Source organism: Pleurodeles waltl, chromosome 7 (genome assembly GCF_031143425.1).
Source record: "Pleurodeles waltl isolate 20211129_DDA chromosome 7, aPleWal1.hap1.20221129, whole genome shotgun sequence".
NCBI classification, from domain to species: Eukaryota; Metazoa; Chordata; class Amphibia; order Caudata; family Salamandridae; genus Pleurodeles; species Pleurodeles waltl.
Window position 1 is genome coordinate 76,330,059 of NC_090446.1, and position 23,837 is coordinate 76,353,895.

At 43.8% G+C, this 23,837-nt stretch overlaps 1 protein-coding gene across 2 annotated transcripts in view; it reads right to left on the reverse strand.

Annotated features, from left to right (window-relative positions):
* The window catches only part of LOC138303675 (alpha-2-macroglobulin-like protein 1), a 599,538-nt gene that overhangs the window by 104,427 nt on the left and 471,274 nt on the right, over positions 1-23,837 (reverse strand). For both annotated transcript variants that reach the window (XM_069242992.1, XM_069242993.1), the window contains exon 28: positions 8,707-8,869. In XM_069242992.1, coding sequence (XP_069099093.1) covers positions 8,707-8,869 — 163 coding nt within the window. The remainder of the gene's footprint in view (positions 1-8,706; positions 8,870-23,837) is intronic.

Sequence of the window (23,837 nt, forward strand, 5' to 3'; positions counted from 1 at the left end):
AACAAACAGAAGTCTTGAGAGTATTATACATCTCTCACCTCATGCTGTTACATTTTAGTGTACCGCCAACAGGGAAGTGATTCCTTCCCAATGCACAAGAGATTATAAGCCAGATATGCGTAACTTTTTTCTTGTCGCAAACAGCCAGATTTGCAGAATCGGGCCGCTTGCAAACCAAAAAAAAAGCATTTTGGTATGTACAAGCCCTATTTTGCGATTAAGTAATCTATCTACTGAGTAACAAAATAGGTTTGCGAGTCGCTATTTGGAAGGGGCGTGCAGAGGGCGTCCCTTCCAAATAGCGAGTCGCAGTGGTATGTAAGATTGTTTTGCGACAGTGAATGTGGTCGCAGAGCAATCACACTTACCATCACCTTCAAGTTGGTGGTAACCCATTCTCAAACAGGAAGGGATTCCAAAGGGACCCTTTCCCCTTTGTGAATGAGGGTGCCAACAGTTTTTCAGAGCAGGCAGTGGTCCCACAGACCACTGCCTACTCTGAAAAAAATGAAAAGGAAACAAAGGACATTTTTTTTTTGTAAAGCATCCTGTTTTCCTTTGAAGGAAAACGGGCTGCATTTTAAAAAAGCTGCTTTCTTTAAAAAGGAGTCACAGACGTGGTGGTCAACTCTCCCCAGCAGGCCACCATCCCTGTGAGTGCAGCCATTCCCAACGGTGTCGCAAATTGTGACTTACCTCATGAATATTAATGAGGTAGGTCATTTGCGGCCCCTTTGGGAATCGCGAACAGTGTCACTGTTGTACATTTTTTTTGTGACTCGCAATTTGCAATTCCCAAACAGATCGCAAATATGCGAGGTGCAAAAGAAAATGTCATACATCTGGCCCTTAGTTACGTGTGAAAAGTACACTCAATAATCACACTTTTTGTGACATTCAACGTTTGATCTCAGTCATGTTTTCAAAAACAGAAAATAACCCTTTTTTTTCAGTCAAGCAAGCTTTTAATCTCATTCACGCACACACAGACGTGGCACGACTGGCCTTTTATTCCGCGGGGCAGTTCCCTGGTGGGCTGGAGCCCTTGGAGGCTGGCCTTGAAAGTCCAAAACCGCTCCTGGTTCCCTTTGAACATTCCCCAGCTCCAGCAGCAAACAGGAAGGTTTCACGAGAGAGAAAGAGAGGGAGGGTGACGGTAGAGAGAAAGTGATCCTAGAGGGAGTAAGGTACGAAGGAGAGAGAAAAAGAATGGATGGATGGAAAGAATTTGCAGGAGTAGATGAGGGGAGCGGGACTGCTTGACTGTTGAGCTGCTTTTGGTTCACCAGTCCCTAGCTGTTCTGGATTAGCAGCTCTCATTCCCCTCATTCGTACAGATTTTTTCAGTGGGGAGGACCGCTGCCTGTAATGACTGGTGAAACCAAACAAGCAGCTGCCCTTTCTTAAGATTCTCTAGTTATTGTACCATTTCATCTTAATGGCTTACTTTGTGCAATGTGAATAGCGGGGGCATAACGGAGGCCCCCACAGCCCCTGCCGTGCAGGGGGTGAGGTGCGAACGTGGGGTATGGGGGAGGTTTCCTTGGTTTGGAGGGGGCCCTTCCTCCTCTAAGTCATGCCATTGCACATGAAGATACAATCTACCACTGTAGGGATTGTTCTCATTCTGTTTACACCATCAACAGTGAACTTTCACAGACATTTAAATGTTGTTTGAAGTTTATTACAAGACCTGTGGCTATCATTATGCATTATTATTTTAATGCCACTTCTCCAATACAGCACTTTAAAGAGCATATTACATCTTAGACACACTAAGGACCTAATTTTTTAGGCCACCATGCGCCATGAAAAAGGGCAGAAATGTGCTGTATCTACAAGATACGGTGCATTTCTGTCCTCTCCCCCTGCGCTGGTGCACAAATTGCTGCCTAGCGTCAATCTTACGTTGTGGAGATAAGGGGCACCTTCCTGCACAAAAACAATCAAAAAAGAGGAAAAACAGGGAGAAATAAAGATATTTCCCCCCTTTGAGTCATTCTAATGCCACCCCTGAGGTGGTGTAGGAATCTGACGCATTTCCAGACTTGTAAATCAGATTCCTCCATGTTCCATTGGTGTTGCGTTGGAACACCCTAAGCAACACCCATGGATTGCCCCTTTCAGGCAGTGTTATGCGTGAAAGGGATCCATATGTTCAAGGCCACGAAAAGCCACGCAAGGTGGCTTTGCGTGGCCTTGTAATTTTGGACTGGGACACTGTGCCACCGGAGCATTAAAAAAATGATGCTCCGGTAGTGCAGTGTGCCACTAGGGCCTCGTAAATGAGGCCCTATAAATTCCAAAACTAGAACCTTCGTCCACATATAGGGCCAGATGTAGCAACAGAAAAATTTGCGAGTTGCAAATTACGAGTCATACCGACTCGCAATTTGCAACTCGCAAATTTGTATGCAGAAAGGTGTCTCAGACACCTTCTGCGACTCGCTATGGGGTCGCAATGACCCACCTCATGAATATTAATGAGGTGGGTCGCAAATTGCGACCCCATAGCGAGTCCATGCATTCACAGGGATGGTGGCCTGCTGGAGACAGCAGACCTCCATGTCTGTGACTGCTTTTTTAATAAAGCAGTTTTTTTTTTCTTTTTGCAGCCCGTTTTCCTTAAAGGAAAACGAGTTGCAAAAAGAAAAACTTCCGAAACCATTTGGTTTCGTTTTTTTCAGAGTAGGCAGTGGTCCATAGGACCACTGCCTGCTCTGAAAAAACATTTTTTTCGCCATTCACAAAGGAGAAGGGGTCCCATGGGGACCCCTTCCCTTTTGCGAATGAGTTACCACCCACTTCAAGTGGGTGGTAACTGCGAGTTGGTTTGCGACCGCATTCGCGGTCACAAAGCAACTCAGCATGGCGATGCGGTCGCAAATAGGAAGGGAACACCCCTTCCTTTTTGCGATTCGCATCCTCAAATTGCGAGTCGGTACCGACTCACAATTTGAGGTTGTGCATCGCGTTTGGCCTTTTGCATGCCGCAAACTGCGTTTTTCGCAGTTTGCGACATGCAAAAGGCTTCCTACATCTGGCCCATAGTACCTTCCCAGAATTATCTTCCTCTTTTAAATGCAAAACCTTGTTTCTTCTTATTCTGTCAGTATGAATACTTTTCTTCTTTACATGAGTAGAGTAGTCATCCTCTTTACACCGAATTATTCAATAAATTATTTTATTTAACATTATTTCCTGAGGGTTCTGCATAGGAATGGGCATACTCTATTGTGGGTAGGTGTTTGCATGTTCCTTCCTAACCCCGTTGTATGCCCTCCCATTTAATGGTAAATATTTTCAATTTTCCAGCCACTCTGTCTGGTTCCTCACACATTTACCACTAAAATGTAGACCTATGTGTGCGGAGACCTCAGCACCAGGGCCAAAGATCTCCACACATAAAAGATAGTGGAGGCAGAACCTAATGCCTCTGCTCATAGCTTTGTGAATAGCAACTTGTAGTGCATTTGAAAAACTTTTGTAGTACTACTAAACATCTTACAAAGTGCAGTTTGTGAATAGGTCCTAAAGTTTTTCTCATAAACATCTATCTTTGTAACATGGAATTATTAATACAATGTTCCAAATAGGCTTTTGAGTCAAATGTTATTGTTTTATTCCCAATGCATGATGAATTTATTAATCACATCATTTTTCAGTTTTCTGGCTTCACCTCCACATTTTCACCCTCTTTCTCTCCCTCCTTCTCTTCTTCATGCCACCTTCTTCCCATACTTATTCTTGCCCCCTTACTTATGGGACCTGCACACTCCTGCCATCTTAAGTAGGTACGGTTCGAAATGATGGTCTGAAATATCAGATGCAGTCTAGTGCTGCTGTGTTTCTTTACATTTTAGCACAGTTCTTGTACATTCTGTTTACAGTTTGATATTCTGATATAAATTCATTGTTTAAAACACCATTTCCTCTTCTCCGTCCATCTCTCACTCTCCTTTTCCAGCTAATAATAATTAATTTTATCTGCAGGTCTTGCTTTACTTCATCTCCTTCCAATAATAAATTATTAATTCACTAATTGTGCTTTTTGACTGCATGTGTGGCTGTATGTGTGTTTATGTATATGAGTACTGTCTGAATGAATGAAAATGGCTATCTATGTAGTGTACCTACTGAAGGGATGCACTATGCAGATAATACAGGCAGACCCGTATTTGTTTACAGGGGTAAAAATAATAATCCCAAAATCTCTCTTTTATGGCAGTGAGGATAAGTAATTAGGCTTATCAGAGGGTAGTGATAAGCATTTGTTTAACAGACAGAGACAATAAATGAGACACATATTCAAAAAGGAACTTGAGACTATTTTTTAGAAAAATAGTTATTTTGTTTATAAAATGTTTCAACACCAGAAAATGTCAAAGAAAGTAAGTACTGTGCAATGTATCAATGTTTTTGCAAGTAAGTAGCACTTTTACTCAAATGTGCTTTTATGCAGTAATGACTTGAAAGTACTTTTTACCGCAAGGGGTCCTTGTGGAGAGTTATTGGCGGTCTCCTGTAGGATGAAGAGTGCTAAAAACACCAGCAGTACAGTTTTACCTTCTCCGCGACGTCATGGTGCAGTGGTGCTGGTCTAGTCGGGTGCCTTGCACACTGCATGGTTGGCGACAATGAGGCCACCTAGAAAAAGGCTGCAAAGGATAATTTGGGGACAAGTCCAGGAGCTCCTTATGGGGGGTTCAGTCGGTGGGGGTCCTGGGTGCAAGAGAAACTGTTGGTTGTCATGGACCTGGGCCGTGGAGCTCGGTTGCAGCAAGTCTTTGTAGTCTATGCTCCTGTGTCAAGGCTCCCACAGTGATTAAGGGGGACCTGTAAGAGAGGGACAGAACAGGGCAGCTGGGTCACTCTCAACGGTGGGAGACTGGTTTAACTTCTTGGAGCCCGGTCACCTCCTCCTGGGTGGCTTCTGTGTTGGTGACTCTGGTAGTCAGCAGATCGGTGAGTCGGATGTTGTGGTTTTGGTACCTGCAGACTGCAGGGAAATGGCTCCTCTTATTTGAGGCAGTTGCCGACAATTTAGTGAAATGCTAGAGGCTCTCTGAGACTTTTGGAGGAAGCCCAGCTACAGTACGAGTCAGGGTGTTTTATGACTGTCGAGACCGGAACAGGTAGGCAGGCAGGGTTTCACACTAAAAGTCCACCAACAGTCCACAGTTATCACTTCTTTGGCTCTTCTTTTTCCTCTTCTTCTTGGGTCAGATGAATCCCAGTTCCTGGTGTCAGGGAGTCACCTAAATACTCAATTTAAGGGCATTTAGGAGAGTGTAGGGTAATAGCCACTTACTCCTGTGGTGACTACACCCACTATATGACTACTTCCTGTGGGAAGTGGGCATAACCCTGTCCCAGAATTCCTAGTTCCACCAAAAACTAGATGGTGGAACCCTTCTTCGAGTGTCCACTTCAGGTAGTCCACCTTATGGGTGTGACTACCCCAAACGTGGAACACACCTACTGAATAACTAATTTCCCACCTGCTATGGCGCCAAATGGGCCTCAGGGCAGGCGGTGGCAACACCCAGGTCTGGGGTGAGCCGACGATGCATACTAAAGGTGGCAGGGTCTTTGAAGTATTTGGCCTTGATATGCAGATTCACTAGCTGTCCTCCTGGAGAAGTTGATAACACCTTCCTCTGCAGCGGGTATTGTTTCTGGCCTCTGAAAGCGTGGGCTGCACCTACAGGGAATCAGAAACATGTTTGTGGTGGCAAGCTGGTCGATACCAGTCATCCAGCACACTAGAGGACTAGTGGTGTTCAAGGGGCACCTCTAAGGTGCCCTCTGGGTGCATGTCACAATAAATCCACGACTGGCATTAGTCTGGGTTTATTAAGGTGAGATGTTTGACACCAAACACCATAGCTTTCAGTGAAGGCCTTATGTAGCTGGGTAATTTGTAATGACGAGTGTACAGTACATAACTTAAAATGGCTCCTTGTTCACTTGCAGCATCTAGTTATCGAACTAGACATCACAGGGGCATATCTGCTCATGCAGATATGTCCTCCTATCATATATAATGCACCCAGCCTTAAGGCTCTAAGGCCTGCTGTAGGTTTGGCTTACATATATTTAGATGCAGTGAGTGGGGCATGGCACCTCTCTAGTACCCAGACCCTAGATAAGATATCAGATATCAGAGGGAACCATTTACTAGGGACTTACAAAGGTAGAAGAATGTGTGCCAATTGTTCACAATTTACCTTGTTTTAGGGAAAGAGCACTGGCACTGGGGACCCGTTTAGAAGGAACCCATTGCACCTCAGTCGAAAAACCTCACTACCAGTAGGTAGGGGTGACCATGACCAAAAGGGGCACTTTCCTACAGGTTGCGTCTATTCCATGTTTGTTTTCAGAGTGCATCCAAACATATAATGGTGAGTAACTTTCAGTGAGATAGATTCCTACAATTTGAAGTCTCAGTGTGATCCTGGAACAGCAGAAGGGTGGCACATCTCCAGCAAGTGAAATGGCAACAGAAATAGACAATGAAATAACAAGAGCTGGGCACACACAGTTGGGAACAATAGAAATGAAAGAACAAGAGTATATGTGGAAACCAAGTAGGGTCTGCGTAAAGAGGAGATATTGAAACGTTTAGAATATTTTGACCTGGTCGCAGCTATTGAACAGTCTATACTTCTTTTTTATTTTATTTTAATAACCTGGTTGTGGGACTCTCAAAATTCTACCTCTGTCCCTCAACGAAGGGCTCAGCTTTACCAAACGGGTACTGCACCATGCCACCAGCCCACATCTCATCCCCAGTTACAAGTCAAATGGTTGTGCATCATCTCTATGGCCCGGTCACCTAACCTCATCTCATCTTTGTTTTCAAGCCACTTTATACTGTTCTCCGATGTGTCTAGCTGATTTTCTCTTGGGCTACTCGTCTACTCCATCCTTGTGGCCAACTAACAATAACCACCAATTGCTCCTCCAATTACATTGCACTACATCTTGTTCCACAAACTTGACCCATACACTGGAATACCCTCTTGGGTGACCCCAGAGCCACACCTCTATGCAAAGATTTAAGGTCACTCTCAATTAATAACTCTTCAACCCTAATGCTGGAAATTACAAGCCCTCCCCATTCAAAAGATCCCAAATTGGACCTAAATCTAAAATATTCACAACTCGGAGGCAACGTAACCCTGCACGGGTGACCAAAGGCACCTCCTCACATACTCACCGTTTCTATTCCTTATACTCTATGTACCACCCAGAATACTGCTACTTGGTCCTTCGTGAAGTGTATCTGTTTTAAAAGCTACCAGCTCATCCACCAAATAAATTCATAAATGTATATATATTCGACAGAAAGATTAATCTAGAGAAATAAATGAAAAAAACTTGAATTTAACAGATTGATGTTAATAATGGGCCTACAGCATTACGGTGTGGTGGTTATTGTTGGCACTGTAGAAGAGGAAGAGGTTTGAAGCTGTGGCTTTGCTTTTTGGTATGCTGAGACTGCAAGAGTTATGTGAGTTGGCTGACCCAGGTTTAGTGACTGTGCAAAAACATGCAGGTACCACTGATGTAAATAGTTAGAAAATTTGTCTTTTTAAGAAATGTTTAAAGAAAGCACAACAATAAGGTGCATATGCATTCTCACGTATAATTATTGTTCTTTTGTGTTGTTGCCTTTAGGTTGTCTCCATATGATATATAACAATGTATGTGTTAGAATGACTGATACTTGACTGATATTTTTTTCCGCAGTATTAAGATCTCCATAGGATAAGATTGGGATATCCATCATGTATGTGACAGAGTAACCCTGTCCATCAAGATTGTAATCAGGCCCTAAGGGCCTTATTTAGAACTTGTCAAAGGAGAATACTCCGCCACAAATGTGACGGACATTGCGTCCGGCGTATTACAATCCCATTATATCCTATGGAGATTGAAATACTGGATGTCCGTCACATTTCTGACAGAGTATTCCATCTTCCAAGTTCTAAATCAAGCCCTAAATATCCTGAAGAAGGTGGATAATATAAATTCAGCCCACCGAAATGTGTCAATGTCTTTACTTCACAATCTGCTTGCATTGGACGATTGTACATGATGAATAAATTCACGACTGTATAGTGACATATGGTGACAGATGTGGATGTTTTTTAAAAGGAAATAATACGTCTGTTCATTTTTATTCTTCCTTTATGTTCATTATGTTTCGTGACAGTTAAGATGCATTTGTAGGTCATTTTTATTTTATTGAGGATACATAATAACTTTTAGAACAAAATAACACATTTGTATAGTTTCCATTTTTCAAACACATGATATTATTAACATGATATTTGCAGATCGTTAATTTTTTTAATTGAGTGAATTTGTGATTGAGGAGTGGATTACAATGTAGTTGTAATTTTTGAAAAAATACCTTTGGGGGTGTTTTTTGGTGATTTGGTTCGTCCTAGGTTTAAATCATTGGTAATAAATACCTAATTGCTATGATTGGCAAAACTTAAAGGACATATATATTTATGAAGAAATGCATTTGTTCATGACGTTTTTCAAAATGTCACGTGCTGCAACAATAAAGGGAGTTTTTTTAATGCACTATATTTTAAGTAAAGACGATATTTTTGGATCACCCTAATTATCAAATGTACGGCCATTTTAAAATGCATCAAATGATACAGCTACTAGTCGGCGACAGCATACCTGCGATGATGGCCACACTGTCCAGCTCAGAGAGGAGGGTCGCCCGCTGGTAGGAGCTCCCCGACAGCGTAAAGGCGTAAGCCAGCAGCGCCTTGGTGTAGACACTCGAGACGCCAGCCAGAGTATTCTGCAGACAGGTCAAGGCGTTGGCCACACTGGGGTCCTGTGAAGAGGCGAATGGCGCATTATTGTACTTCTGTGTGGTTTGCAGGACCTCTGGTGTCAAGGGATGTAAGCAGCACTTAATTTGTGAATAAAAATGTTCCGGTGCCCAAAGCTCTCTTAAACTCGCGCTGCTGCATTCAAATGTGCGAGCACGGAATACTGAGGCGGCGTAATCCTAAAGCCATTCTTCAATTCATTTAAAACCATTCCCTGCCCCTTCAGCTCACTCTAGGAGCGTTCTGCTTTCCCCCTTTGTGACGCTTTTTCATTTTCGTCTTTCCAATATGTGTCTTTGCTCTCAGCAAATGTTTGATGCATAAAAATAAGCGCCAGACCTCACAAATAAGTGCCAGTGCTCAGCACCAGAAACAACAAGGTCAAATTAAGCACTGGATGTAAGTGAAACACGGGGAGTGGTGGACAGAATAAAGACGCACTGCAGTTAGTGTGAAGACAGGATACGCATTGGATGAGGTCTTTAGTGCAGAATACAAGAGCAGAATACAAGCAGTCTGCAGAGAAAGCATTCATCTTAGGAAGTGTGTGCAGAGGGATATGTGATGCAGGAAATGTCAGTCAGGATGCGGATAGCTGGGAGTCAAAAAGAAAGGCATTATAGACAGGAGAGGCTCTGAGGGAAATGTACACTGGAGATACACATTGCAGGGAGAGATGTCAGGGAATATAGGCAAGAGGGAGTATGCAGAGTGTGCAGAGATGATATAGCCTCTAAGGAGTGTTGAGAAGATGTGCACTGTAGGGACTAGGCAGAGAGGTTACAGGTGCAGACAGTGTGAAGCCAGTCATGTCTTTTGTGCGGACTTCTAGCAAGCCATTTCCTAGCTGTATCCTTTCAGTAAATAATATGCCCTTGGCACCGCACATCCCCCGCAACACATACTGTATTAACACAAAAACTACAATCCATACACACTTACACAATAGGTCGTTGCCTGCTTGGTCAAATTCAAGTCATTTCTCTACAGTTCTAGCAGCCCATATCTCACACACGATCCTTGCACACAATATTTAGTTTGCAAATTACCTACAGACCATTTTCGGGTGTGTGACTTTAACGTAGTTTAAAAATAGCACGTAATACAAAGTCAAAAATAATGTGCTGGTTAAACGTTTCCTATGGCAGAATATTGCAGAAAAGACTATCACTTTAAGGCAATTTCTATTGTTTTTTAAATAATATATAGTTGTATATAATTTTGTTTTCTTAATTATTTTGTTGCATTTAATTAGGTTTTGTGTTATACAGTATTATTAGTTTAATGTTAAGAGTGTGTAATTATAGTTTAGTATAGTTTACATAATTTTTGATTTGGTGAACAAGTTCCGCGCCTTCGGTAATGTCTTATCGGGTAGAGACTATGGGGGTCATTCCTACATTGGCGGGCGGCGGTCGCCGACCGCCAAGCGGGAATCACCACTTGCCCGCTCCGCGGTCAAAAGACCGCGGAGGCAATTCTGGCTTTCCCGCTGGGCCGGCGGGCGCCCAGGGGCCCCACGACACCCGTTCCCGCCATCCTGTTCCTGGCGGTAAAAACCGCCAGAAACAGGATGGCGGGAAGGGGGTCGAGATTCAGCCCAGCCAGGGGAAATCTGGTGGGAAACCGCCGGATCCCCTTTTCTGACCGCGGCTTTACCGCCGCGGTCAGAATGGGCAGGGAAGAACCGCCAGCCTGTTGGCGGTGCTTCCGTCATTTTAGCCCTGGCGGTCGCGGACCGCCAGGGTTAGAATGACCCCCTATATCTACCTGTAGATTCCTTACCTTGGAATTATCCTGGGGTGTCAGACTGGATTTGGAATTGTTTTCATGTGCAGTACGCTGCGCGCCAGTAGGTGGCACCATTTGGCTCCACTTGGTGTTGTCCACGCCAGAATTGACATTCATGGTAACTATGTAAGCGCCACCAGGTGCGCTTATGTCAGTTTCTTTTCGGGACTTTCCATGCCAGGAGTGCGAAACCACAAAGAATACTGATCACTGGTGTGAAGATTTGGGGCCCTGAAAAAGTAATAGCCCTGTCCCTAGAAATCTGTTCGTAGAGCAGGAAGGATGGGTGGGTTGGTAAGGAATCTGATACGGCATTACTGAAGGTAAAAAACTTGTTCATCTGATAGAGACTTCTCGCAACAGATTCAATATCTTAGAATGGAAACCAAAGCAATACCTTCCCTGGAGGTGGGTGTGCAGACCAGACGAGGAAGTCCTGCAGGATTGAACAGGCAAAATGCCCATCCTCACGGACCTGACTGTCCAGTCAGTAATGTTTTGTAAACTAGTGCAATCAGGCCCAGATTGCTGCCTGGCAGCTGTCCAGACTGGATCGCTGCATGCTAACCCAGTGGTTGTAGCTTTAGCTCTGGTGAAAGGAGCTCACAACCCCTCATGGGGTTGCTTCGTGGCCAAACTGTAACAGATCTTTGTGCAGAAAATGATCCACCTGCACTTCGACATCCCCCATGAAGAACTGGTTATTCACCTGGAACTTTTGTGTGTGGTCAAGGTAGAAGAACAACACTCTTTTTGGGTCCAGATAATGGAAACTCTCTTGTTCCTTGGAGAGATGAGGATGAATGCAAAAAGTAGGCAAGCTGGTGGATTGACCTACGTGAAAAGGAGTCCTCCTTTCGGGAGAAAGGAGGCCTGCTTGAGAAGCAGCAGTTTATCAGGATAGGTGGTGAGATGAGAAGGCTTGGATGATAAAGTCTGAATCTTGCTGACCCTCAAGGCAGATTTTGTCACAAGGAAGGCAGACTTAATAGTCAGTAGCCTGAGGAGGCACACTTCAGAAAAGTCAAAACAAGATTGGGGTCCCACCAAGGTATCATAAATGGAGAAAAAGGGAAAAGATTCTGTAAACCTTTCAGCAGGGGACTTGAAGGGGGTTACTTATCAGGCAACCACAAAAGAGAAGAGATAGAAGAGGTAGCCCTTAAGAGTGCTGAGAGCAGATCCCTGCTGGGCAATGGAGAGAATGAAAAGAAGGACTTGAGAAAAGGGGGCAGAAAGGGGATCAATTTGTTTTTCTGCACACCATGTCACAAATTTTTGCCAACAACAGGTGTATACCGTCTTGGTGGAGGGACGCCTGGCTGCCAAGATGACATTACATACTTTGGGAGGAAGTTTAATAGCTGTGATCGTTTGCTGCTCAATCTCCATGCAAGAAGGCGAAGACTGGACAGGTTCGGGTGGGGACCAGGTGGGGACCGTGTGGGGACAATCCCCTGCTACTGCAACAGAAGGTCCCCCCGAATGGACAGCCTGATCAGAGAATCGATGACCAAGCTCAAGAGCTCAGGAGACCAGGCTCTCCAGGCCCAATCCAGAGCCACAAGGATGATTTGGACCTGGTTGTTCTTGATCTTCTTGAGAACTTTGGGTAGGAGTGGTATTGGCAGAAAGGCATTTAGCAGGCCTGAGCTTCACTCGAGCCGAAAAGCGTCTCTGGGCAACAGCCACCTTGGAAACTCCAACAAGCAAAACTGCTAACATTGCCCATTGTTGGAGGAGATGAACAGCTCTGACCAAGTCTAACCCCCACTTTTGAAAGAGTCTTGCACCCCCTCTGGGTGGAGATGCCATACATGATCCACTAGGTACTTTCAGCTTAGTTTGTTCGCTCTGGCGTTCAGAGATCCCAAATCTCCAGGGATATGCCCTGATGTTCCAGCCATGTTCAGAGAAGAAGCAGGGCCTCTTGATAAAAGTTTCATAACCCCACCTCGCACTGTTTGCTGCAGTACCACATGGCCGTGATGTTGTCCGTGAGCACCTGCACTAGCTTTCCCTTGATGGAGGGTATAAAGGCTTTCAAAACCAGCCCGATTGCTTGGAACTCCAGTAGGCTGATGTAGAGTCTGGATTCCACCGAAGACCAGAGTTCTCTGATCCCCACTTTTCCTAGATGCCACCCCATCCCAGGAGTGACGCATCTGACACTACCTTTAGGTCTGATTAGGATAGGAAGGAGAGATTCCCCTGATGCTGCGCCCACTGGAACTTCAGGTCTAACTGCAGAGCCCGCATATGCCAATGGGTATGTGTCACCAGTAGGATGCAGGAGTCTACGAGTCCCAGCAGCTTTAGAGTCAGTCTCACCAAAATCCACGATAGAGGCTGAAACATCAGTACCATAGCCTGAAAATCCTGGACTCGACGTTCGGGACAATAACCCCAAAACTGCACCGTGTTCAGAACATCTCTGATAAAGGGGAATGTCTGAGAGGGCATTAGGTGTGACTTCAGCATGTTGATAGTGAACACTAGATAGTGCAGGAGGTCTGCCATATTCTGGAGGTGGGAGACGACAGCCTAGAGCCCTCCTTCAACAGCCAGTTGATAAGATAGGAGACAACTGGCACCCCTGATCTTCACAGATGAGCAATAACCAACAACATCACCTTGATTAACACCCACGGGGCACAGGTAAGGCCAAAGGATAGCACAGTGAACTGAAAATGCAGATGGCCTACTGTGAACCACAGGTAATGTCTGTGGCCAGGCAGGACAGGGATATGGAAGTATATGACCTGAAAATCCAACAATATCATCCATTCTCCTGGGTCCAGGGCAGACAGGACCTGAGTCAGTGTAAGCATTCTGTACTTCTCCTTCTTGAGGAACAAATTGAGAGGGCACAGGTCTAGGATAATACAAAGACCTCCATTCTTTTTGGGCACCAGAAACTAGCAGGAATAGCAACCATGACCTACTTGTGGCATCGGCACTCTCTATACGGCTCCTTTGGCCACAAAAGCTGTCTCTTCCTGGCATAGAAGGGATAGGTGATCAGCCATCAACCGGTTGTGAGTTGGTGGCATGGGGAGAGAGGTAGTCATAAAGGGAAGGCAGTAGCCCCTTCGGACGATCTGCAAAACCCACCGGTCTGATGTTATGGACTGCCAGTGAGGCAGGTAATGGTGAATCCTGCTGCCACCTGGGTGCCCATGATGTTGTGAGGCCATATTAGCAGGGTTTGGAGGCGGCGGCTACCGAGGGGAGGTCATCTGGCCTGACTTCTGGCTACCCAATCGACGAGGTGTGTGTTACCGTGCCTGCGGCCATGCAGACGCTGGGGAGTATGCGTGGTGCAGTGGCTGGGAGGGTAAAGGGGCAGGATTGTTGTCATCATAGTCGGCGCCATTGGCATGACCAGCGTAGATCCAGATCTGACACCGAATCCTAGGGGCTCAACTGGGGCAGAGGCTGGAGCCATCAGTGTGGAACCAGGATCGGCCCCTTCCAAACCCTTAGGCCCTGAAGGCGCGCCAGAGGGAACAGTCCACCCAAATATGAGATGCATGACTTCATAGAACTCTTTAAATTGAGAAGGGGTCGCGCTGGCTCCTGGAAACTCAGAGAGGTGAGGAGACAGCCCAGGCTTTGGTCTTACTGAGAACCAGGCCTCGATGCACAAATCTTCCTTGTCTCGTCTGCCAACGGACGAGGTGAAGTTTGAGACCTTTTTGACTTCTTCTTCTTTTCCTGGTCGTGGAACTCACTCGAGTGGCCCAATATCGCAGAGTGCGACCGATCTCAAGACCTTCCTCTTGACTGGGCTCTGGATCGTCATGGCTTCACATGTCAAGCCTCCAGGTGCTTAAGGCATCGCTCCCTCATGGCCTTTGGGTTCATGGCGGGCCAATCGGCACAGGCCTTCAGGTTGTGGTTGCATTTGAGTAACTAGAGGCAAACAAGGGGCGGGTCCCTTACTGACATAGATCAATGATAGGTGCTGCAGGGCTTGAAGCCAGCCTTCCTAGATGAAACACTGCTAGATCAGAAGAAAATAACCTCAATAATAGTAAAAAATGTAGAAACAAATTAGTCAAAATATAACTAGGGGTAGCTCCTCTCCGCATCTGCGTAGAAAGGAAAGACATCAGCGCGCCTGGGTGTCGTCTACATGTAGGTACCCCAAACATCACTTCCGGTGCGGATGACACCAACTATGCCATGTGAAACCGAATGATGCCACCTACTGGGGCCCAGGAGTATTGCTCAGAAAAACAAATTCGGAGCCAGTCTGACACCTGGGGATAATTCTGAGGTAAGGATTCTGTGACTAGAAGTCCCGATCAGATAATAAATGCAATGATTTCTTTACTTATTTCAATTAATTTATTTATTAGTGGATTTTTGAGGCTGAAGGGGAACACAATGGATATTTTAATATTTATTTTTAATTGCTTATCAATACTCAATTTATGTTTTGATATTTAATTTGTTACTTTGATTAATAATCATGTAAATTATTCCATTTGTAAATTATTTACGAGATATTTTTAAATAAAATTGTAATTAATTGTTGTAATTGGTTAACTAGGTTACTAAGTTTGTGAATTATTTAATTGATTTTAACAATTTGTGTATTCATTGATTGCATTATGATTTAGTTTTATATAGTAACTTTTAATTACTTTTTTTTAATGATGTGTTCTGTTCATTTGTAAAGTATTATTTAAATTTGTTTTATGTGAATTCTTTTACGCATATTTAGTTTTTGATTTTAATTTAGGGGTGAGAATAGTAAATCTGAGTCTTTCAAAGTCCAACACTTTCCCTACTGTTGCTTACGCTGGAGTTGGAATAGTAAATATGACCCATCCAAAGTGTAACACTTTCACTGCAGTTGCTTTGTTTGAAATGGGAATATCAAATTGTTGTTACCAATATAATCTCGCCCTTCCAAAGTCCAATACTTTCCCCATTGTTGCATATGTTGGAGTGAGAATAATAATTCTGACCCTCAAAAGTCTAACATGTTCCCTACTATTACTCAAATTGGAGTGGGAATAGTAAATCTGACCCTTCCAAAGCCCAACGCATTCCGTACTGCTGCTTAGGTTGGAGTAGGAATAGTAAATCGGACCCCTCCAAAGTCCAACACTTTCCCGATTATTATTCGGATTGGAGTGGGAATAGAAAATCTGAACCCTCCGAATTCCAACACTTTCTATACTGTTGCATTTGTTAAGAGTGAGAATAATTATCCAACCCCTCCGTAGACCAACACTTTCCCCACGATTGCTCACATTGAACTGGGAGTAGTAAATCTGACCCCTCCAAAGTCCAGCCCATATCTGCCGTTGCTTTATTTGAAATGTGAACAGCAAAATTATGTTTTTAATTTTTTTAGTGTATTGTTTGTGCTTTACTTTAAAGGTTATTATGATATATTTTTTAAATTATGTATTTTTATTGTTTTGGAATAATATTATTTTTATGAAGTTGTTTTTTAAATTTTAAGAATATTATTATTTATGTATTTTTTATGTTTTATTTGCTAGTTCTAACTGTTGTTAATTATTAGTAGTATTTTTATTTTGTTATGTTTATTATTATTTTATAATTGTATGTATTTCAAAATTATTTTTATTTTTACATTTATTTTAAAGTATTTATATTTTGTTTGTACTTTATAAAATGTAATTTTAGATGTTCATGCTGCATGCACTATTTATTGTAGTATGTTTTTAATTCATATTTTTTCTAAGTTAATATAATGTTTAGTATTTAAAATTCAATATACGTGAAGGTTCTTTTCTGGTGTCTTTTACATTGAAAATATACAATTGCAGGCAGCTGATGTACATTGTACTATGGGGGCAATGGGGAGTACTAGGTGGGGTGATGCTCTGCAAATATTGGGCAAAGTGGTTTGCAGAGACTATTCTTCTGCTTTTGTTTTGTTTTTTGTTCATTTGCAGTTTATCGTGTCTGCCACTATGTCTGTCTCTCATTGTGAGCGTCCAATGTGTGTTATTGTTGACAATTAAATAAAGAAATCAACTATAAAAACTAATTTATATTTACCTATTCTGTGACAATATTTTGATTTTCTATATTTTTGCAGAAGATATTTTGTACGTTAAATACAAAGTATGTAAAATGTATATTTGTGTCCTCGATATATTTTGGTCTTTAAAAGTTTTTGACGGCAATATCTATCATTCAAGTAATTTTCTTTCTGCTGGGACTGTGCATGGAATATATGGGCCTCCTGGAATGAAGATGACATGTATTGTGAGCATTGTAAGAGCAGGTCACAGGGTTCAAGGTGTATTCTGGTTATAGATACCAAACTGTGTCCTAAAGGATATGAACTGAAGATAGAAGTAAATGAGTGTATGTCTTCAGAGAGTAAAAATGTGATGTGGGGTGCAGGAAAAGACAGAGCAGTTGTAGTTGACAAACAGTGTACATAAAGGGCATTGATTTCTGGCAGTGTACAATGAGCATGTGGTTTGAGAGAGGACCTACGAAGGTTAGTAAGATTTGAGTTGCAGGCAAGCTGCAGAAAAAAACCGTATAATTCAGGAAGCAGGTGGAGGCGATATATGTTACAGGTAATGGGCAGAAAATATACATGCAGAAGAGGGAGTTTAGAGAAAGGAGCTGATGCAGATTTGCAGTATATGTTTCACACAATAAGGACTTCAGGGGATGAAGCTACATTACAGGTTGCAAACAGTGCTCTGAGAGGATCTATTTTGCTGAACGTGTATAGAGATCCTCCGATAAGACTCTTTGGGCCACGTTCCAAGGATGGTGGTCTTAAGACCGCCAGCCCCATGGTGACGGTCAGGACCGCCGTTTCCATGGCGGTCCGACTGCCACATTAAGATCCTGGTGGTTAGACAGCCAGAGTACCACCATCATTGCCAGCATCCATGATCCTGATGGGCTGGCGGTGGCAGAAATTTCAATAGGCCAGGGTGGCACTGCATTCAGCCCTGCCCTGCTGATTATGACTTCACTCTCTGCCAGCCTTTTCATTGTGTGGTTTTACCATCATGAAAAGGCTGTTGGAGAACGGGTGCAGGGGGCAACGGGGGGCTCCTGCACGACCCATGCACTTGGCATGGGCAGTTCAGGGGTCTCCCTGCCCAGCACCATCTCAATGTTCTCTGTCTGCTGTGCAGACAATTAACATTGCGAAGGTGCTACTGCACCCCGTGGCTGCAGCCATGCCGACAGCTGAATTTTGAGCTGGAGACAATGCTGCTGCCTGTTTCACCGTTGGCTGAGGGGTGGAAACTGACGTTTCTGCCCGTTAGCCTTGCAGGAAACACTTAATTGGTCCGATGGGGTGATCGCCACTACTGCAGCAGCCACCCAGTCGGGAATTTGGTGGACGGGCTATCCCGTCCACCAAACTCTTAATTAGGCCCTTTGTGCCTGTGGATCAGCAACATACAGAACCTGAATTCAATTTAAGGGTAGTGAATCGAATCCTATCAAAGCATGTCCAGCGATATCGTGAGGAAGCCCTAGAGAAAGTCTTCTCAGAGTCTAACAGGATAATTGCCATATTCCTTTTGAGTACTTCAATGCTGTTATTTCAAAAGCCAAACTAGACATCACTTTGGCAAGATGGTTGGCTAAACTATTAGAATTTACCTTTCTATCTGCAGGTGACATTGATAATACCAGGGGCGTAGCTTGGTCAGTGTGATGGGGGTGTGTGTTAGCTTCAGATTTCCTGCCAAACAAGCTGGCACAGGATGTTGAAATGCATTATACGACAAAAAGGGCAAGAGAAGGCTTAAGAGGCAGTGGAAAGGGAGAGTAATGCAAATTGGTAGGAGTACTAACCGAGAAAAAGCGCGTTATTTTGTGAAATAACCATCATTTTTTAAGACATTCCAAACAGAGAGAGGGAGAGAGTGTGTGTGTGTTGTTATCAGTGTTTATGTAAAAAATCCGGATGAAATCTGACAGACACCTCACCACACCTGGTTGAGAGCTCCTGTACCCAACTATTTAACACAAAACATTTATTAGGGGGGTTTAACACCCCCTACACACCCCTGCAGTTGCGCTCCTGGATAATACGGGAATCATGCAGAGGCACTATATATTATAGGTAATGGGCAAAAAAGACATGTGGAAGATTGAGTGCGGAGAGAAGGAAATGATGCAGATTTGCAAGGGATGTACATGGAGGGTATGCATTGTAGCCTTGCCTGCAGTGTGGTAGAGTGTTTTCAAAGGAGAGTACAAAAAGGATACCAGTGGCAAAGAATACACAGAGCAGGTACTGTTTGCAGGGTGTGAGCATATAGTATAAAAGAGCAAGAAATTAAAGAGAGCTGAGAAAGTGCAGGTTATGTCAAAGAGAAATAAAGGACTGATTTCAATGCATCAAAATCACGCACATAAGATGTGCTCATGAAGAACATAGATGACAGTCTGTGGGATCTGGAGGAGTGACAAAAGAGAATAGAGATTGTAACAAGTGTGCATAGAAGACACGGTTTGCATGTGCTGCAGATGGTACGGGTTGCCAGGAGTAAGCAGAAAAGATATGTGTTGCATGAACCTCAGAAAGTGTGGGTTGCAAAGAATGTGCAGAGACTACCTTGGTTGCTATGATTCTCTCTCTAGTTTGGATTTCCCTGTTTGTAAGAAGACTATTACATTTATTTATTCCCATGATGTAGGAACTACCTCTCCATGCATTAACCTTCTACCTAAATCTAACAATTTTGTTTCTAATAAATTCTTAAATGTTTTATAAAGTTCAGCTGGTTAAGAACCTTCTCTGGTGGCTTTCCAATTAGCTAATATGTCTATGGCTTCTAATACTTTATTTAAGAAAATGAGTATTCTCACCTCATTCACTTCTTCATAGAAATAGCAGTTTTGTTTTAACTACTCAATATTACAATATAAGATCATTTCCTCTATAGACCCTTCACATGATTCTTTACATAACTGGGCATAATATGCCTGGAACGGCTTAATGAATACTGTGGCCAGAATACTTATTTCTGCTTGTCCAATATGATCGAATTCTTATGTCTATATTTTTGTCCCTCATTTTATGTGTTTCATAAGTAACATTCCTATCTCATATTTTTGCTTAGCAAGATTTAAAAAAAGAGCAATATGATCAAACTCTAAGTTAAGAACAGTTATTCAAATATTAGATTTCTTGTTTTCTTTTATATGCCATATATCCTACAGTTTGTACTTTGATAAATGCATTGAAGGTATCCCATGCAATATTAAAATTTGTTGAGCTTTTCGCAAGAAACTCTATAATTTGTGCTCAAAAACATTTACAGTACTCTGTCATTCCATAGACCCTTTAAAATGCCCCTCTAAGTATTTCATTTTGTACTGATACCACTTCACTAGTAAAACATAGGGGATTATGATCTGACAACCATTCAGGAACTAAATCGATTTTTATTTTGGATGTGATTTTTGTCGCAACTACAAATACACCTATTCTTATTTTATGTGAGTAAAAGTAATAGGTGAAGCCAGGTTTATGCAATTGTTTGTTTTATCATGCATCAATAAATCCAACTCATGCATAAGTCTAATAATAACACTGCGTATTTTGAGCATTCTATTTACAGGACGTTTTTCATGAACAAATATTTTTGGTGAATGGCTACAAATAAAAACTCCAGAAATTATTAGTATATCTGACCTCAAGGCAAGCTGGGTAGCACATAGGAAGGAGACTGTCAACTATTTAGTTAAATATAAGGATCTAAAAATTATTTTGGAACTTACAGCATGAAGATATGTTAGACACACTTTTCAAGTTCTTACAGATATAGGGGGTCATTACGACCCTGGCGGATTACCTCCGCCAGGGCCGCGGGACGCGGTGGCACCGCCGACAGGCCGGCGGTGCCCCGCGGGGCATTCTGACCACGGCGGCTTAGCCGCGGTCAGAAAAGGGAAACCGGCGGTCTCCCGCCGGTTTCCCGCTGCCCCCAGGAATCCTCCAAGCCGCTTGGGGATTCCGACTCCCCCTCCCACCATCCAGTTCCCGGCGGTTCTCCCGCCGGGAACCGGATGGCGGGAGGGCGTGTCGCGGGGCCCCTGGGGGCCCCTGCAGTGCCCATGCCAATGGCATGGGCACTGCAGGGGCCCCCGAGAGGGCCCCCATGTGTATTTCACTGTCTGCTTTGCAGACAGTGAAATACGCGACAGGTGCAACAGCACCCGTCGCACCTTCCCACTCCGCCGACTCGATTACGAGCCGGCATCCTCGTGGGAAGGTAGTTTTTCCCTGGGCTGGCGGGCGGTCTTTCGGCGGCCGCCCGCCAGCCCAGGGAAAAACCTGTAATACCCTCCGCGGTCTTCTGACCGCGGAGCGGTATAGTGGAGGGCGGAATTCTGGCGGGCGGCCTCCGCCGCCCGCCAGAATCAGAATGAGGGCCATAGGGGGTTATTCCAACTTTGGAGGAAGTGGTAATCCATCCCAAAAGTGATGGTAAAGTGACGGATATACCACCAGCCGTATTACGAGTCCATTATATCCTATGGAACTCGTAATACGGCTGGTGGTAAATCCGTCACATTTGGGACGGATTACCACCTCCTCCAAAGTTGGAATAACCCCCATAATCCTTTTTTTTTTACTGGTAAGAAACTGGACTATATAAGTGTTGATGAAAACTAATTATTGGAAGTACTAATACTAGCCCCCAAGGAGGTTACCATTAGCTCTATCTATGATCCCTTCATTTAGTCACTGGTTGAAGGGCTGGAATACATAGCCAGTCAATGGAGTCCAGACCTGGCATCAGAATAGCAACAGATACATGAATACAATCAATTCAGATAGGACATCAATTAATTAAGGTAGGAAACCTTATTGTAGAGTTGTAATCATATGTTATATTATATTTAATCTGTGTTGTACAAATGGAAAACATGTGACACATCCAATTGCTCTATATGTCATATCGCAGAAGCAGATGATACACAAATGTTTGCTAACTGCTCAGCTTTACAAATATTTGGAGATGCAGTCACTACAGAGCTGAGATGAATTACCAGAAAGGAACCTAAATTTACTACGCTTGCTTTATTAATCAGATTAGATTAAAGGATTCTAGATACCTGTAAGAGGATACCTTTTTATAGCAATATGTGTTGCATAAGTATGTATATCCAAGCAGTAGATAGACCAGGAATAACCCCAGATCAACCAAAAGCAGTTCTCATTTTGAAAAATTTATGATTTTGAAAAGGCCATATGTATGATTAAGGGAAATAAAGGAACTATTCCATTCAAAATGGCAGAGGGCATTACATAAGGACATTTTGTACATGGATGTTGTATCTATCTGGTGCCTCAGCTCCATGCACTACTCAGTGTCAAGCGAATGCTGCACGAAGAACAGGTCTTGGTCTAAGATACAGTTAGACTCTCGCTCCTGGGGCCGCTCTGATGGCCATTCATCTTCGAAGTCCAGGTGTAGAGGTAAGTCAAAGAGATCAAAGAAACATGGAAATTTAAGTTGAAGCAGGAGTCTCCTTCTTCCTGCCACGCCCACAATTTATGCAAAGACCCAAGAACCTCTAAGCCACGGAATTGTTCCTCTGACTTGGAACTGATTCTACAATTGATTCCATTGCGCTCCCACCTCCTGGGGCCATCGAGGGCACCCGGACAACTCTCAAAATTTCAAATGGCCCTAGACCGAATTTTTGGTGCTCTACTGGATATCTCTGGAGTGCCTCACGGCTCCAAGGATCTGAGGTGGCCTTCAATCAGATTACTGTAGTCAGACCCATCCTTGATGCCAAATGTGCGACTTTCCCTCACTTCGAGGCTAGCTACATCTCTGTGCCTATCTCTGCTTGGCCCGGCACCACATCCAACACCGTCTCCAGCGACGTGACCAGTGCCAAATCTATGGGGTCTTGATGCCGGTCCAACATTACTAATGATGGAACCAGAGCCGATTATTTTATCAAACTGCAAAACTTTGCTTCCTCCCCCACCTAATAATCTCTTCCACCGAGGGCACACACAACATGCCTGTACTCATATTCAGACCCAGAATCCTCTCATCCTCATGCTGATAATGAACGCTATGATAAAGGGCAACATATTTTTGTGTTTACAAGATGACAGTGGCCTACACACTTCTGCAGACATTAACCGTTCCTCACCAAGCCTGCTATGGAAACTGCAGAATCTGCCTCGGAGTCACCACGGTAATTAGGAGCGCAGCAGAAGTTTTGGTCCTTACCCTGTCCGGTAAAAACAAACGCCCTTACCAAGGTCCTCAACCCAGGCCAACCGACTCAAGAACCTCTCTTCCTGTTCAATGAAACTCTTTCTGATGTGCTGGAAGGAACCTGAGCAAAGCCAGGATCTTGTAAAAAGTAAGTGGCAATGCTGCTCCTTGGGACTTTCTACATCAACACCCAACTCCATAAAGCTTAGTGGTGCAGGCATCAACTAGTTACCCTAAGCCTAGCACGTTCCCCACATCTCCGCCCTGACAGAGAGCATATTTTCTTTTACCAGCCTTGCCTTCAGGTACAATACAAATTGCCTCCTGGGTAGATACTCTCATGCACCCGTACAATGCCCTATATTGGATGGCTAGGACTCAGCCAAGTACTCTATTCAATCAGGCCTGGATATGACCTATTGTCCGGGTCAGGCAGTTGGAACCAGTGTGATACTTCAGCTCCTTGCCTGCATCCACTCCACTGGCTTCTCTTCTTATGCCCAACAACCCCTAATGGATGTGCCCTACGTTGGCTCTAGGCTGTTTCGATTGAAGGGACACTCAGCCTTACAAAGGTTTACGGAAAGCAATGCCACTGCTTGCTTTCTGAGCCTAGGTCTACCTGTTCCAGCAGTTTCCCCAATCAACTCTACCCTTTTGAGGCTTCGGCAGGGTATACCAGCAGAGGCAACAGCAGTATGTACTTGAGTAGCAACAGGCCACCTAGCTTTTTCAAGGTAGAGGCCAGGGATCAAACTGACAGTGTCCAGGCCCCCGGGGCAATGTTTATCCAAAATACATCATCCCTCCTTCCATATCTGCTGGTGAGAGGCTGCATCCCTTTCTACATCCCCCAGGTGGAGGAAGAACACATCCAAACAATTGATGATCCAGATTGTGGAACTCAGTACCTCCCACCTATCTTGTAGCATCCTATGGACATGCC